Here is a 16,760-nt window from a genome sequence, read left to right as displayed (position 1 = left end):
AAACTCCTTCTTAAATGGATGAATAATATGGCAAGGAAAGTAGTGGATGAGTTCTAAAGCCAGCGGCTGTCCTAGGGGCATCGCTCAATCCCCACGATTCATGCTTCCCTTGCAATGGCAACAGGGCCTACCTAAGATGAAGATTCTCGTTAGAAACCTCTTCCTACAGCCAGGAAAACACAAATAATCCAAAGGTAAGACAGAAAAAAAAGCAAAGCAGAATACATAAAAAATACAGAATATGATGGCAGAAATAATATTCCAATATCATATGGTATTCATCAGTAAGCACAATAAACGTAGATACACTAAGCTTTCCAGGTAAAAGATAAATATTGTCAGACTAGATATCAAAACTGTAACTATATGCTGGTTACATAGACATGGGATGAAAGACATGGAAATGTTGAAAAAAAGGATAGAGACAGTCATGACAAGCAAATACTAGCCAAATGAAAGCTGTTTCACTATATTAATATTAGACAACGTCAACTTTAAGGTTCAATGTATCAATATTACTAAAAATAAACTCACTACACTTTAACAAAAGATTCAGTTCACTAGAAAGACAATTTGTCTAAACTAGTATGCATTAAATAACATCACTTCGATATGTATAAGGTAAAAGTTGGTAAGTTGACAAGGAGAAACTAATAAATCCACTATCACAGAGGAAGATTTCTATACACATCTTTTAGAAATTGACAGAACAACTGAGCCAAAAAACAAAAAAAATAAGGATACAGAAGATTGAAAAATTAAAAAAACAACTTGATAAAAAAGACAAGTAAGAATACTGCACCTAACAATGAGAGAATCACATTTTTTTCAAGTACACACCTAATGTTTATGAAAATCAACCACATACGAGATCACAAAGAAAATTTCAACAAATCTCAAAGAATCAGCATTATAAATACCATATTCTCTTATTATCACAATGAATTTGGGTTAAAAATTCAAAAAGATAAATAAATAAAGTAGTTGGAAATTTTAAAACATTTCTAAATTTATGAGCAAAAATAAATAAATCATGAGAGAAATTAGAAAATATTTGGAATTCAAGACAATGAAAGGGGCTCCCCTGGTGGCGCAGTGGTTAAGAATCTGCCTGCCAATGCAGGGGACAGGGGTTCGATCCCTGGTCAGGGAAGATCCCACATGCCATGGAGCAACTAGGCCCATGTGTCACAACTACTGAGCCTGTGAGCCACAGCTATTGAGCCCATGCACCACAACTACTGAAGCCCACGTGCCTAGAGTCCTTGCTCCAAACAAGAGAAGCTACCACAATGAGATGCCCACGCACCACAATGAAGAGTAGCCCCCACTCACCGAAACTAGAGAAAGCCCGTGCACAGCAACAAAGACCCAACACAGCCAAAAATTTTTTAATATATAAATAAATAAAAAGTTTAAGACAATGAAAATATTTCTGGTAGTTACAAGCTGTATGACCTTGAACAAATTACTTAACTTCACTGTGCCTCTGTTTCCTCACCTATAAAATGAGAATAGTAATTGCATCTATTACTTGTTGTTAGAATTCAGTGTGGTAATATATAAACCACTTGGGCTGGTACCTGGCATATGGTAAATGCAATATAACACCAAATTGCTGTTATCATCATCATCATCCCAAAACATAGGGCTTTAACTAAAAAATTATTTAGAGGAAATTTTATAACCTTAGAAGTGTACAATGGAAAATACTAAAGACTGAAAATTAAAGAGATAAGCATCCAACTTAAGAAGTTAGAAAAATAATACTAGAATAAAACCAAAGCATAAAAATTAATGAAATAGAAAGTAAAGATACAAGAGAGGAATCAACGAAGCCCAAAGCTGGCCATTTAATAAACATCAGTAAAAAAAATAGAAAAAGAAATAAACAATGTTAGGAATAAAAAACATGGCCAAAACTCAGATGTAACAGAGAATATTATGAACTTTGTATGAATAAATATGAAATCTTTTGAAAATTTTCTGTAAAAATATAATTTGCCAAAAAATGATTGAAGAAATATAAAAACCTAAACAGTCTTAAACCATTAAAGAAACAGAATTAGTAATTTAATTTTAATAATTAGTAATTTAATTCTAAAATTCTAGTAAGTTTAACAAGGAAAACATTAGGTGCTGGTGGCTATACAGGTGAATTCTACGAAGCTTTCAAAAAATAAATGTCAAACTTCCATAAACCATTCCAGAAAACAGATAAATAGGAAACATTCCCAACTCATTTTACAAGACTGGTTTTAAAACTAGACAAAAACAGCATTTAAAAAATTACATGCCACTATCATTCAAGAACATGAGATACAATATCCTGAATAAAACTATTAGTCAATAAAATCTCACATCATATAAACCAAATAATGTACCATGAACAATATGGGTTTATCTCTAAAATTATAAGTTTAACATCTATTACTACAATTTACCACATCAAAAGAGTAAAGGAGAAAAAGTCCATATCGTCCAATAGATGTAGAAAAAGCATCTGATTAAAATTAGTATCCAAACACAGTAAAACAACAAAACTTTTTAGCATACTCCACAAGGGAACCTTCTTTACCCTACTAGAGGATATCTACAAAACAACAACAAACAAAACAAAACCAAGCACACAGACTCAGTGGTGACACTTTACCACCATTTCTCTTAAAATCAGGATTAATGACACCATATACAAAAATTAATTCAAAATGGATCAAAGACCTCAACATAAGAGCTAAAACTATAAAAACTCTTAGAAGAAAACATAGGTGTAAATCTTTGTGACATTGGATATTGTACACAGGCAATGGTTTCTTAGATATGACACCTAAAGCACAAGCAACTAACGAAAACAGTAGATGAATTGGAATTCATCAGAATTAAAACTTTCATGCTGTAAAGGACATCATCAAGAAAGTGAAAGGCAACCAATAAAATGAGAGAAATGTTTTTCAAATCATATATCTGACAAGAGACTTATATTTGAAATCTATAAAGAACACTTAAAACTCAATAATGAAAAGACAAATCATCCAATTTAAAAATGGGCAAAGAGGGGCTTCCCTGGTGGCATAGTGGTTGAGAGTCCGCCTGCCGATGCAGGGGACATGGGTTCGTGCCCCGGTCCGGGAAGATCCCACATGCCATGGAGCGGCTGGGCCCGTGAGCCATGGCCGCTGAGCCTGCGCGTTCGGAGCCTGTGCTCCGCAGCGGGAGAGGCCACAACAGTGAGAGGCCCGCATACAACAACAACAACAAAAAAACTTGTACACAAATGCTCATAGCAGTCTTATTCATAACAGCAAAAATGTGGAAAGAACCCAAAAATTCCATCATTAATGGATAAATAAAATATGGTGTATCCATAAATTGAATATTACTCATCAAAAAAAAGAAGCGAAGTACTAACTTGGGACTGACATATACACACTGCTATATTTAAAATAGATAACCAACAGGGACCTACTGTATAGCATGGGAAATTCTGCTCAATATTCTGTAATAACCTAAATGGCAAAAGAACTTGAAAAAGAATAGATACATGTATATGTATAAATGAATCACTGTGCTGTACACCTGAAACTAACACAACATTGTTAATCAACTATACTCCAATATAAAATAAAAATTAAAAAAGGAGAAATGAAGAACTGACACATGCTACAACATGGATGAACCTTGAAAATATGCTTAGTGAAATATGCCAGTCACACAGGACCATATATTGTATGTTTCCATTTATATGAAATGCCCAGAATAGACAAATCCATAGAGACAGATTAGTGTAGTTATTCATTTCTAGAGCTGGGAGATATAGGGGTACTAGGGGATGATGGCTAAGGGGTACAAGGTTTCTTTTGCAGGGTAAGGAAAATGTTCTAAAATTGATTGTGGTGAGGGATGCATAACTGTGTGAATATGCTAAGAGCCATTTAATTGTATACTTCAAATGGGTGAATTTTATGAATTTATAGATGGGTGGATTTATGAGTATATTTCAATATAGCTATTCTTTTTTAAAAAAAAATTTTAAGGAAAAAATCAGAATTAAGGCCAGGATATTCACTATGACATTTTTGTTGAACATGATATCAAAGGTCCTAATCAGCACAGTAAGATAAGAAAAGTAAATTAAGGTATAAGGATTGTAATTTCATTCTTTTACACGTAGCTGTCCAGTTTTCCCAGCAACACTTATTGAAGAGGCTGTCTTTTCTCCATTGTACATTCTTGCCTCCTTTGTCATAGATTAGGTGACCATATGTGCGTGGGTTTATCTCTGGGCTTTCTATCCTGCTCCATTGGTCTATATTTCTGTTTCTTTGCCAGTACCATACTGTCTTGATTACTATAGCTTTGTAGTATAGTCTGAAGTCAGGGAGCCTGATTCCTCCAGCTCCATTTTTCTTTCTCAAGATAGCTTTGGCTATTCAGGGTCTTTTGTGTTTCCATACAAATTGGAAAATTTTCTGTTCTAGTTCTGTGAAAAATATCATTGGTAACTTGATAGGGATTGCTTTGAATCTGTAGATTGCTTTGGATAGTATAGCCATTTTCACAATATTGATTCTTCCAATCCAATAACATGGTATATCTCTCTATGTGTTTGTGTCATCTTTGATTTCTTTCATCAGCATCTTATAGTTTTCTGAATACAGGTCTTTTACCTCCTTAGGTACGTTTATTCCTAGGTATTTTATTCTTTTTGTTGCAGTGGTAAATGGGATTATTTCCTTAATTTCTCTTTCTGGTCTTTCATTGTTAGTGTATAGGAATGCTAGAGATTTCTGTGTATTAATTTTGTATTCTGTGACTTTGATTAGCTCTAATAGCTTTCTGGTGGCATCTTCAGGATTTCTATGTATAGTATCATGTCATCTGCAAACAGTGACAGTTTCAGTTTTACTTCACTCCCTAAAACCATACACAAAAATAAACTCAAAATGGATAAAAGACCTGAATGTAAGGTCAGACACTATAAAACCTCTTAGAAGAAAACATAGGCAGAACACTCTTTGACATAAATCGCAGCAGGATCTTTTTTGACCCACTTCCTAGAGTAGTGAAAATAAAAGTTAACAAATGAGACCTAATTAAATTTAAAAGTTTTTGCACAGCAAAGGAAACTATAAACAATACGAAAAGACAAGACTCAGAATGGGAGAAAATATTTGCAAACGAAGCAACGGACAAAGGATTAATCTCCAAAATATAAAAACAGCTCATGCAGCTCAATATCAAAAAAAAAAAAAAACCAATCCCATAATGGGCGGAAGATCTAAATAGACATTTCTCCAAAGAAGACATACAGATGGCCAAGAAACACATGAAAAGATGGTCAACATCACTAATTATTAGCGAAATGCAAATCAAAACTGCAATGAGGTATCACCTCACAGCAGTCAGAATGGCCATCATCAAAAAATCTACAAACAATAAATGCTGGAGAGGGTGTGGAGAAAAGGGAACCCTGTTATACTGTTGGTGGAAATGTAAATTGGTGCAGCCACTATGGAAAACAGTATGGAGGTTCCTTAAAAAACAAAAAATAGAACTACCATATGACCCAGCAGTCCCACTACTGGACATATACCGTATTCAAAAAGACAAATGCACCCTAATGTTCATAGCAGCACTATTTACAATAGCCAGGACATGGAAGCAACCTAAATGTCCATCAACAGAGGAATGGATAAAGAAGATGAGGTACATATATATAATGGAATATTACTCAGCCATAAAAAGAAACAAAATTGAGTTATTTGTAGTGAGGTGGATGGACCTAGAGACTGTCATACAGAGTGAAGTAAGTCAGAAAGAGAAAAATAAATATCACATATTAACACATATGTGGAATCTAGAAAAATGGTATAGATGATCTTGTTTGCAAAACAGAAATAGAGACATAGACATAGAGGAAAAAATGTATGAACAGCAAGAGGGGAAAGGGAGGGATGAATTCAGAGATTGGGATTGACATATATACACTATTGATAGTATGTATAAAATAGATAACTAATGAGAACCTACTGTATAGCTCAGGGAACTCTACTCAGTGCTGTGTGGTGACCTAAATGGGAAGGAAATCCAAAATAAGGGGATATATATATACATATAGCTGATTCACTCTGCTGTACAGTAGAAACTAACACAGCATTGTAGAGCAACTATACTCCAATAAAAATTAATTTTTTATAAAATGGTATGAGGATTGTAATGAAAGGGAAAAAAAGTCTACAAAGAAATCCCAGAAGACTCTACAGATAAATTATTATCATTATGTGTTGATTATTATTATCATCAAGCTTGTTGATTATAAAATCAATATACAAAAAAATAAAATTTATTTTTTATACTAGCTACAAATGGTTAGAAAATGTAATTTTTTAAAGATTTTTTTTTACAGTAGCAGTAAAAATTATGTAGCTAGAGATAAATCTAACAAAAAATGTTCAAATTCTTTATGGAGAATTATAAAGCTCCACTGAGAGACAGTGGAGGAGGGCATTCAAGGCCCATGCCTATCTAGTCGTCCTCTGAGATTAAGTTTAAAAGGCAGGTTGCGACCAGATCACACAATGTCCTTTCTTCCTTAAAAAAACAAAAAAACATAAAAACAAAAACATTGCCCTTTCCTTACCCCTCTGTTAAAGTATGAGTAACTGAAGTCCTTAACACTCCAGGGATATGAGTTTATGTGAAGGTTTTAGCACTAACAAAGGGAATTTGGAGCAGTGGAGGGCTCAAAGGGAGAATTTCCTTTTTGTACGGTAGAAACTAACACACTTTGTAAAACAACTATACCACAATTAAAAAAAAAAAAGAATTTCCTTTTTAAGGCTGAATTTATGTTTTAAATGAAGTGAAACAGAATTTTTTAATGAAGTAGAATAGAAAATACTAAAGTGAATTTCTCATAATAAGGCCAAATATTCTTTCACAAAATGCTTGTTTCAGATGGATGTATTTGTGAGTGTGTCCTGGATCCCTGGGTATAACATATTTCTTAACTGTGGGTAACAATCCTAAAAGTTGGAAAAATGCTGATTTTGATGCTTGGCGACTCCAAGATCTCCATTGTTAGTCTGGCTCTTGTCCACCCCCAGTTCCCGAGCTCCTTTCCAATGAGCTACTGGAGAGTTCCAAGTGGATTGCCTTGCAAGATCTGAGCAGATCTAGACTCGAACTTGTTACCCTCTTTGCTCCAGACAGGCTCCTTCTCACATATTTCCCACTTAGTTCTGCATAACCCGGCCCTGCCTGCCTCACCCTCCCCCACCCTGCCCCCAGCTATATAGGAGGTATGAAGAATTACTCAAGTCTCCCCTGCACCTTTCTACCGTTGTTCAACCTGGGTACCTTCCACCATCCTTCCACATTCCCATGTTTTTATGGGTCATTCCCCTTTCCTTAAGACTTCCTTCAAATGTCTCCCTGAACCTTGAAGACACCCTGATTCACTATGGCTCCCTCCACATCCTTAGAGTTCCTTGTCCACAACTCCAGTGTGGCTCGTGTATGTGTTATGTGTCCTTCTGTCTTCCCCATAGACTGTGAGCTCCCGAGAACCCTGGGCTGTGTCTGTCTTGCACACCATTGTGGTGTTCAGCGTGTAGGAAATCTTCGTTAAGGATTTGTTCAATCAAGAGCAGATGTGGAGCCAGGAAGCACCAAGGGCAAACTTCACAGCTCTGTTTCTTGCCTTTCCCTCCTAATCCACATACAGTGCACCTTCTCCTGTAGAGACCCTGAGCCCACTAAGCCACCTGCGCTGCCACCTTCCTCCTCTCCTCCTCCCTCCCCCTCCGCTCCCTTTCCCAGCAGTGTCCCCTGTACAGCACAGGGAGAAGCCAGGGGCCCAAAAAAAGAATGCAGACTGACTCACACCCCCACTTCCTTCGGGTGTAATCTGTCCCTGATTCTCACTGGAACAGCTGGCCCTCTTCGTGCCCCTGAGCTCTTTGTGTCACATCAAACAATGAAGGCTCTGCCGAAGGCATCCACACAGCTCAGCACAGAAGCAAAGAATGGACAAATGAATCCCTGGCTCCAAAGTAGATCTGCCCCCAGCACCACGTTCTCCTCACTTCTGGCCAGGCTGTGACAACAGCCTCCCCTTCTCTCCCTTTCTCTACCCCTTCCTTAAAAGGCTTTGATCACATCCCTACTCTACTCAAGGACCACATGTGGCTCCCTATGGCCTAATGAACCAAATTCCAGCTGTCCTTCCCAATCCGCAAAGCACTTCACTGAAGCCGCTGACCCAATATTACGTCTGTCCCCTCCGTCCCTACACTCCCCCGTACGCCAGTGGGATCCACGTCTTCACTGTGTCCCTGTGATCACTACCCCTGCCCGTGTGCACGCACACACCACTTTCAATCATTACCCAATATTTTGAGAACCTACTATGTGCCAGGCACCATATTTGGCGCTCAGGGTACAGCTGGGGACAAAACAGACAGAACCTCTACCTCATGGAATTTTCATCTAGAGTAGGGTTTCTCCCCCTCAGCACTGCTGACATTTGGGGCTGGATAAGTCTTTTGTCGTGGACAGGCCATGCATTGCAGCATCTTTAGCCCTGTCCCTGGCCTCAGCCTGCGAGATGCCAGATGCTCTCCTCTCCCCATTGTGACAAGCAAAAGTGTCTCCAGGCATTGCCTGGGGAACAACACTGCCCTCTATTGAGAACCACGGGCCTAGAGCAGCAGAGAGGACTTGTTACAAATCATCTGAGGAGCTTGTTAAAAAAGCAGGTTACTGGATGCCACCCCCAGAGAGGGGCCCAGGAATCTGCATGTCAATGGCCATGCAGGTGACTCTGATGCAGGCTGTTCCAGGACATCTGCTGGAGGAACACTCAAGTGTTTCTACACAGGAGACAGACCAATAATCCCATCAAGTTGATTCATTACAGTGATGAGATGTGTAGGAAACAAGATAGGGGAGCAGGTGTTATTCGTGCTCCGATGTGGCAGCCGCAACCTGGTTCAGGGTCAGGACAGCCCCGGGAGCAGCTAACCAGAGGTTAAGCCAAGTGTGACAGCACAGGTAGGTCAACCTGGGAGAGGTGCGAGGAGGCGGTGCCACATCTCCGCACCTTTGCTCCTGCCCCCTTCGGTTCCTGATGTGCACTTCCGCTCACCTGCCCAAAGCTTCTCCTTCCTTCACGGGCCCACTCAGGTCAAGCCTTCTCCGGGCAGCCTTCCCTAACAGCTCCAGCCCAGTGGTGTCTCCCACCTTAAACATTTCAACACTCATTCCTATCTCATTTGTGGCCATTGTGTTTCCCCAAGGAGACATCAAGCCCCCTGAACACCAGGACCACATCACCTTCTTTAAAGACCCCATGGTGCCCTTCCAGGATTGAATGCATGCAACTTTTGCTTACTTGATTGGATTCATTCAGTCCCTGGAATGAGGCCTCTGAGGCGGCCTCTGAGACTGAGGGGCTCAGGGTCTCTGTGTGAGAGGATGGGATGCAACTGGTATGCCCGCTGAGCTCCGGGCAGCTGGTACATCCACCCAAGATCAGGGAGGGCCTGCCAGGGCAAGCACTTAGAAGCTGAGCTGCCATTTGCCGTGGGCACGGATATTCTCCCGCTGTTGACGAGACGGCAACGATCCCGGCAGCCCCGGCAGCCCTGGGTAGGTGCCAGCAGGGGGTAGGTCCCACAGCCATCCTGCTGAGGAGCAAGCAGGCCATTTGGGGTCCAGCAGGGTCATCTCTGGGGGGCAGCAGGCCCAATGGGCTCTGGCAAGCCGGGAGACTCTCTGAAAACGTCCTTTAAAGATACCAGCACCAGGCAGAGCTCGGCAGCTGCCCTCAACCAGAGAAAAATGCTCTCTGGGAAGGTCAGGAGCAGCGGCTGGTTGGAAACAAATGTCCTGGCCAAGGGGCCTCATCCTACCCAGCTCTGGGACATGGAGCGGAAAATGGCCTAACTGCTTGGCTTTCCTACTGTGAGCCAAGGCCCGGCAGCAATGTCACTCCCCCATCCCTGAGTGCCGCCCAGACTAGGGGCACAAATGACTGCTGTGGAATCCAAAGGATGAAAAGAGAACAACTGTTTTATTATTTAGAAGTTTAGAGGAGACGGGATGTTTATATAGCTAGCCAGGCATTTTGTTTTCTATCAGCCTCGCTGGGGAGGGGCAGCGAGAGTAGGAAGACAACTGACAGCAAAGGAAAAACCTCCAGCAGAAAAGAGAGGTGGGTTCTTTCCAAAAGAGGCTCTGAAATGGGAGGATCCTGGGGCAGCCCTCTCCCCAAGCCCTGGAACCAGGCAGAGTAACCCGAAGCTGTTCCCCTGCCAGCAGGGCAGGCAGACGAAAACGGTTGGCATTTCCATATATTTTCCGCACACACAGGGACTGAGGCTGGGCCTGAGTTTCTGAGTGACACCTCCTACTCCTCTGTCTCTTAATGGAGTTTGCCCGTGGATGAGGTGGGGTGGGAGGAGAGCCCAGGAGGGGAGGGTTAACTTCTGCTGCAGCTCTGACCTTCTGCGTAAGGATGAGAAAGAACCATCTGTTTCAGAGGGATCAGGTTGTGAGTTTCACAGATCCAGTGGTTACTGGTTTATAAGGATTCACTATCTCTGTCGCATCGTCCTAGCCCATGATCCCCCCAACCTAACCCGGCACTCCTGCGGGGAACAATATGCTTTTTCCCCTAAGGGCCCCCACAAAAGTTCAGGACTCGAGTGGTAAGCCTATCCGATTTTGAGCCCTCCACACCCGGCAGCCTCCCCTCCAACCAAATGGCCATGGCGCTGTAGATTTGGGGACACCGATCTGACCCCTGCGGCCGCTCAGGGCATTCACATGGATTTATCGTCAGCTTGGCCGCTCCGAACTCCAACCTGTCCCCCATTTTTCACAACAGAACAAAGTTGTTGGGCGCCTCCGGCCAGCGCTGGGCAGGCGTTCTCCTCTAGCTGGGAGTAGAGATGCGCTTCGAGCGCGGTGACCCGAACCTAACGCGGCGGTGCTCGAGGCTAAATTCAGACCCACGGTCGCTCACCCCGGGGACGCCGAGGCGGATGCTGCGGCCGCCACCTGGGGACTCACCCGCGGGCTCCGCGCACCCCGACCCGCGCTCGGACTTTCTTACCTCTTGATGTAGTTCCTGCCATACAAGATCTGTTGCAGCAAGGTCACCAAGGCGAAGGCGCAGATGAAGATGAAGAGCAAAGTTCGGTTCCCCAACAAATCCCGGTTCGCCGAGGGGTCCGCGTAGCGCATCCTGGCGGCCGCTCGCGCACGGCGGGTCGCGGCGTGCGCCAGGCGCCTGGGGGCCCCCGCAATCACGCGCGGGGCTGCGGGGCCCCTGGGGGCGCGCGGCCCACCAGGCGCCTCTCCACGCGGTCAGGAGGGTGGAGGACTTCTCCGGGCAAAGTTTCCGGCTGGCGAAGACGGAGCAGGGGCATCCGAGCATCGCCCGCGGCGGGGCGGCTGGCAGAACAGGGCAGGCCTCTGGGAACTCGACAGCGGCCCCGGGCCTTCCCTCCGGACGCCTTTCCCTCCCGGCGTCCGCGCCCGGCAGCCTCCGATTTCCCTGCGGAGCGGCGACGCCAGGTGCCCTGAGCGCGGGCGGCCCCTCCCGCCGAGGTGGCGGCCAATGGGGAGCGGGGCACGGGCAAGGTCCGCCTGTGCGCCCGAGAGCGCCGCACACCGCCCCCTCCGGCCGGGCTCCGGATCGGCCTTTGAGCGCAGTGCCCGGCCCTGGCGAGCCAAGTCCGATCTCCCGGCCCGCAGCGAGGGAGCGCGAAGGTCGGCCTTCAGTTCTGCAGATGGGAGGTAGGGGACAAAACACCCGGACAGTCTGGGTGAAGACAGGCGGGCGATGGAAAGGGGAAGGGGTGGAGCGGAAAATGCCGGGTTTGAATCGTGGAATTTAAAAAGGAGGCAGGAAGGGAAACCGCGGCTGCGGAGCTGGGCTGGCTGGAGGGGAGCGTTTGCATGCGGCGCGCAAGGCACCGAGTCACCGCCGCGGCCGAGTCCTCGCGCTCTCGGGGAGATTTCTCCGGAGAAAGCGGAGCAAGGTCAGCCGGGTAGCCCTTCAAGGACGGAGCGCGCGGCTCCTGCATGCTGATGGCCTGCGGGATCGCCCGCCCGCGTCCCGGGAGCCCCACTCCAGCAGGGAGGAGATTCAGGGGCTCTCCGCCAGGGCCACAGGCCTCCTCGCATTCCCCAGCCGCAGCTCCCGCCTGTTCGTCAAAGACCTCATTGTCGCCGAGACACTGGGACCTTGTCTCATCCTTGGAACCACTCGTAAATCTTAGGTCAGGCAGCTGGCCGCCTTCGGGAGCCACTGTCCCCCAAAGCTTTAGTAAGTCACTGTCTAGAAAGGTCTGTGCTTCAAGAGTGCACACCGGGGAAAAATAAACAAATGCAATGCCAAAGCCGTACCGCATCAGAAATCCTAACCTCGAACTGTGCTCCCCGCTCCTCCCCTCACCCCGCACCCCACCCCGCACGCCCAGCCACAGCCCTGGCAGCCTGGCACTGCGAGTCTCCACCGCCTGGGAGTCACGTGCCCCCGGCGGTCACCACGTAGCCCTCACTGGATGATTCTAGGGCGCCCCTTCCCAGGGCCCTCCAGCCAGTCGGGGAGGTTCTAGAGTCAGGTCGGGGCTTCAGCTTGGAACTGGACTGGAACTCGAATCTCTCAGCAAGAAAAAGAACTTTGACGGTGAAGTACCCAGACTCCAATATTCTGGTCTCGGCATTTAATAGTTCGCTCTTTGAACTGAAAAGACCAAAGAACGCATGGTTAAATCTCATGATTAGGGTTCCACCAATGTCTTGGAATTCATGCTAATTTACAAGGTGAAAGTGGACCCTGTGCTATCTATGTATCAAATGCATATTATCCATGAGGTTGCCAGTAGGCGTTTTAGCCAACGAAAGAAATAATACATAAACATTTAGATGGTCCATTATTATTATAATCCCCACATTTGATTGGTGTCTTGCACATCAAAATGCTTGCTTTTGCATGTACTAATGAGTTAGCACCTCCTAGGCTCCAGCTAACCCAGTCTACAGTCAATAGGGTCAAAGCTCAAAGACTGGAATCGGAGAGGTAGCTCTTTCTCCCACACCCACAGGCAGGGTTGGCTTCCAGGGAGTGGGACCAGTGCCGTAACCGCACCCTCAGCCTTGGCTCAACGTCCCACTCTTACTGTCTTCAAATTCTCAATTTTTGAACAAGGAGGCCCAGTACTTCACTTTGCAATGGGCCACATAAATTATGTAGTAGGTCCAGCACGCAGGCTCAAGTTAACAGAGTCCTAGCTCTTCACTTAGTTGGCCCTTGCCCGCAGTGTGCATAAGGTATATCACCATCACGCCAGGCAAGGCACTCTCTGGTCTCCTTTCCTTTCCTGCTTATTCTCCACTCACGTCAGGTACCGACACTTACAGCTGTCTCTGGATGCACGCTTCCCTGGAAAAACCAAACGACTCTATTTTAAAGTAATAAATCCAAATTATTCTAAAAATGTACAGCTTGCTGAGTTTTCACAAGTTAAATACACCATGTAATCGGCGCACACAGATCAAGAAACAAAAACGTTATCAGTCCCCCAGAATCTCCTCCTGCAGCTTTCTAGTTACTACACACTCAAGAGTAACCACCATTTGACTTCTAACACCAAACATCAGTGTTTCCTTTTCTTGCATTTTATGGAAGATGGAAATGGAATCATACATTATATGTTCTTTCATGTCTGACTGCCTTTGCCCACTATTGACTGTGAGATTCATCCCTGTTGTGTGGTAGGCAGAATTCTAAGATGGCCCCCAAGATTCCTCATCCTCTCTTGTACTCGCAGCCTCTCCCAGTTATTCAACTGAACGTTAGTCTAGGTGCTGCTGTAAAGGCATTTTGCAGATGTAATTAAGACCCAAATCAGTTGGCTTTAAGGTATGGAGATTGTTCTCAGTGGGCCTGATCACATGAGCCCTGAAAAAGGATGGGGCTTTTTCCGGTGAAAGGGAAATGAAGTGTGAGAGGAATTGACACAAGGGAAATTCTTCATTGTTGGTATTGAAGATCGAGGGGTCCACATGGATACAGACGGTCTCTAAGAGCTGACATTGGCTCCTGGTGACAGGCAGCAAGGAAATAGGGACCTCAGTCCTCCAGTCACAAAAAAGGGCCCGAATTCTGCCAACAACCCAAATGAACGTGGAAGAGGATCCTGAGCTTCAGCACCTAACACCTTAACTTCAGCCTGTGAGGCCCTCAGCAGAAAACCCAGCTACACCGGGCCCAGATTTAAGACGAGCACAACTGTGAGCTGGTAAGTGTGTGTTGATTTCAGCTGCTAGGTTTGTGGTAATTTGTTTCACAGCAACAGAAAACTAATGCCTTGTGTGTTAGAGTTCAGTTTATAGTATGCCATTGTTGGACTGTAGTACAACTTGTTTATCCATTCTCCTGTTGACGGACATCTGCGTAGTTGCAGCTATGAACATTCCAGCGCACGTCTTTTGGTGAATATATGCGTGCGTATCCGTTGGCTATCAGGATTTAGAAGTGAAATTGCTGGGGCATGGAGTACTTATGCTTAGCTTTAGTGCCTACTGCTAAACAGTTTCCAAAGGGATAAGTTATTTTTTCATAGGTAATTTATTCAGACTTGCCGTGACCTAATAAGGAACTGGTCCCATCCTAGCTGATACTAACTAGCTAATCTAATAGCAAAAAGCCCACCAAGCCAAGAGCCAAAATAGTCAAGAGAAAATAACAGCTTTAGACCCTGGATACTGTCTCTCCTCAATGGCCTGGTCACCTGCATGAATCAGCAGTGAAGAATATTGATGCTGGCATTAGCCATAGATAGAATCTCGTGGCAGTAGAGTGGGCCCTCCACATCCACAGGTTCCACATCCTCAGATTCAACCCACCAGGGATGAAAATATTTGGAAAAAATTCCAAACTCCAGAAAGTTCCAAAAAGCAAAATTTGAATTTGCTGTGTACCAGCAATTATTTACATAGCATTTAAACTGTATTTACATTGTAGTAGGTAATATAAGCAGTCTAGAGATGTGCATAGGTTTTATGCAAATACTATGCTATTTTATGTAAGGGACTTGAGCACTGGTGGATTTTGGTGTCCACTGGGGCCCTGGAACTTATATATGGGAGGTATTTGGATTGCTTGATACTCTGAAGAGCAATAGTCTGGACTAGCAATAGTCCAGATCTCTGCTGACACTGCTCTTCTCATCCTAATGGCATTTTAAACCTGTCTCCACAGGAAGTCAAAGAAGTGTCTTTCACATACACACAATTGCATACACACAAGCATCTATGATGGAGTCAGAGACTGAAGATCTTGAAACATGGAGGTCTGCAGTCCCTGTTGTTTCTATTAATGGAAACATGGTTCTATTTTAAGCCAAACTGATATTCTGATTGTAGAATTGCAGCAAGTACTCAGAAGGCCTTGCAAACAAAAGAGTAAACACATGGAGAACTGGTCCCTCTGCCAGATTCAGCGAACACCATTTTTATATCCTAATTGCCGGGAATGGGGACAGCTGCATCATTGTTTAAAACACACACTCATGCACAATTAAGCCAAGAATAAATGTCAACACTGGCACAATCTGCCAAATAACTGATAACTGATGAGCATTACTCATGCTGTGAGCATTGTCTCCAATAGAAAATGGAAAGATGCCTATTTTGAAAAGATCTTAGAGGTTTCTACTGGTTTAAGAAAGCTGGGTTTACCGAGGGGGAAAGGGGGGTGGTGGGATGAATTGGGAGATGGGGATTGACATATATATACTATTGATACGATGTATAAAATAGATACTAATGAGAACCTACTGTATAGCTCAGGGAACTCTACTCCGTGCTCTGCGGTGACCTAAATGAGAAGGGAATCCAAAAAAGGGGGGATATATGTATATGTATAGCTGATTCACTTTTCTGTACAGTAGAAACTAACACAGCATTGTAAAGCAACTATACTCCAATAAAAAGAATTTTTTAAATACATCCACTATAAAATTTTTTAAAATACATCCACTATAAAAAAAAATTTTTTTAATTTTTAAAAATACATCCACTATATCCCTTATCAGATATATAATTTGCAAAACTTTTCTCCTGTTGTGTGGGTTGTCTTTTTACTTTCTTGATTTTTTTCCTTTAAAACAAAAGGTTTTTAATTTTGATGAAAAAAAAGAAAAAGAAAGCTGGGTTTTATAACAAACGGCACAACTGCAGCCTGCCAGATTATGTAAGTGGCATTCCACCCATGTGTTCAAGGAGTTTGTGATAAGAACACGCCGTTCTTGTGCATCTTTATATTTGTAGGAACAAGGCAGATTTCTGGTTTGGGGACACTTTTTCTGGGATGAGGGTGTCTTGTGGCCACTGACTAGAAATGCCCAGGGATGGCCTCGTAATCCAGAGAGCCAGGGTTTGCCACTTGCGTGGGCAGCTTCAGACACTGGACTCTGTGCCATCAGTCTTGTTTTCAATAAATTATTATTATAAAAAAATTATTATTATAGACTGTAACTATAACTTAAACTCCTTGTTCAGTTCCCTTATGAAGGGAACTGAACATGTTCATGTCCCTTGAACACGGATATGAAGTCACCATTGGCCTTCACATCTCCAACCTGAGAAACATCCTTCTTCTGTCTCAGCACCACCTCCCAGGTGACAACTGAAAGAAAAATGCACAACATAAAGTTGTGAGTTAAGTTTTATTTGGGGACCTT

General features: G+C 43.8%; 1 protein-coding gene and 1 long non-coding RNA gene across 5 annotated transcripts in view; one reads left to right on the top strand and one right to left on the bottom strand.

Annotated features, from left to right (window-relative positions):
* The window catches only part of ST8SIA5 (ST8 alpha-N-acetyl-neuraminide alpha-2,8-sialyltransferase 5), a 119,990-nt gene that overhangs the window by 51,259 nt on the left and 51,971 nt on the right, over positions 1–16,760 (bottom strand). For 3 of the 4 annotated variants that reach the window (XM_060170429.1, XM_060170430.1, XM_060170432.1), the window contains exon 1: positions 11,120–11,535. The exons of the other annotated variant lie outside the window; for it this stretch is intronic. In XM_060170429.1, coding sequence (XP_060026412.1) covers positions 11,120–11,250 — 131 coding nt within the window. In that variant the 5' untranslated portion in view covers positions 11,251–11,535. Of the gene's footprint in view, positions 1–11,119; positions 11,536–16,760 lie in introns of those variants that run through there. 4 annotated transcript variants of the gene reach the window in all.
* On the top strand, positions 11,703–16,024 carry LOC132503931 (uncharacterized). Its single transcript, XR_009534671.1, has 3 exons — positions 11,703–11,805; positions 14,127–14,315; positions 15,278–16,024. It is a non-coding gene; the product is annotated as an uncharacterized LOC132503931 (long non-coding RNA).

This window comes from Lagenorhynchus albirostris, chromosome 14, assembly GCF_949774975.1.
Source record: "Lagenorhynchus albirostris chromosome 14, mLagAlb1.1, whole genome shotgun sequence".
NCBI lineage: Eukaryota > Metazoa > Chordata > Mammalia > Artiodactyla > Delphinidae > Lagenorhynchus > Lagenorhynchus albirostris.
Note: the sequence above shows the minus strand (reverse complement) of the source record. Positions and strands in the feature narration are given on the sequence as shown.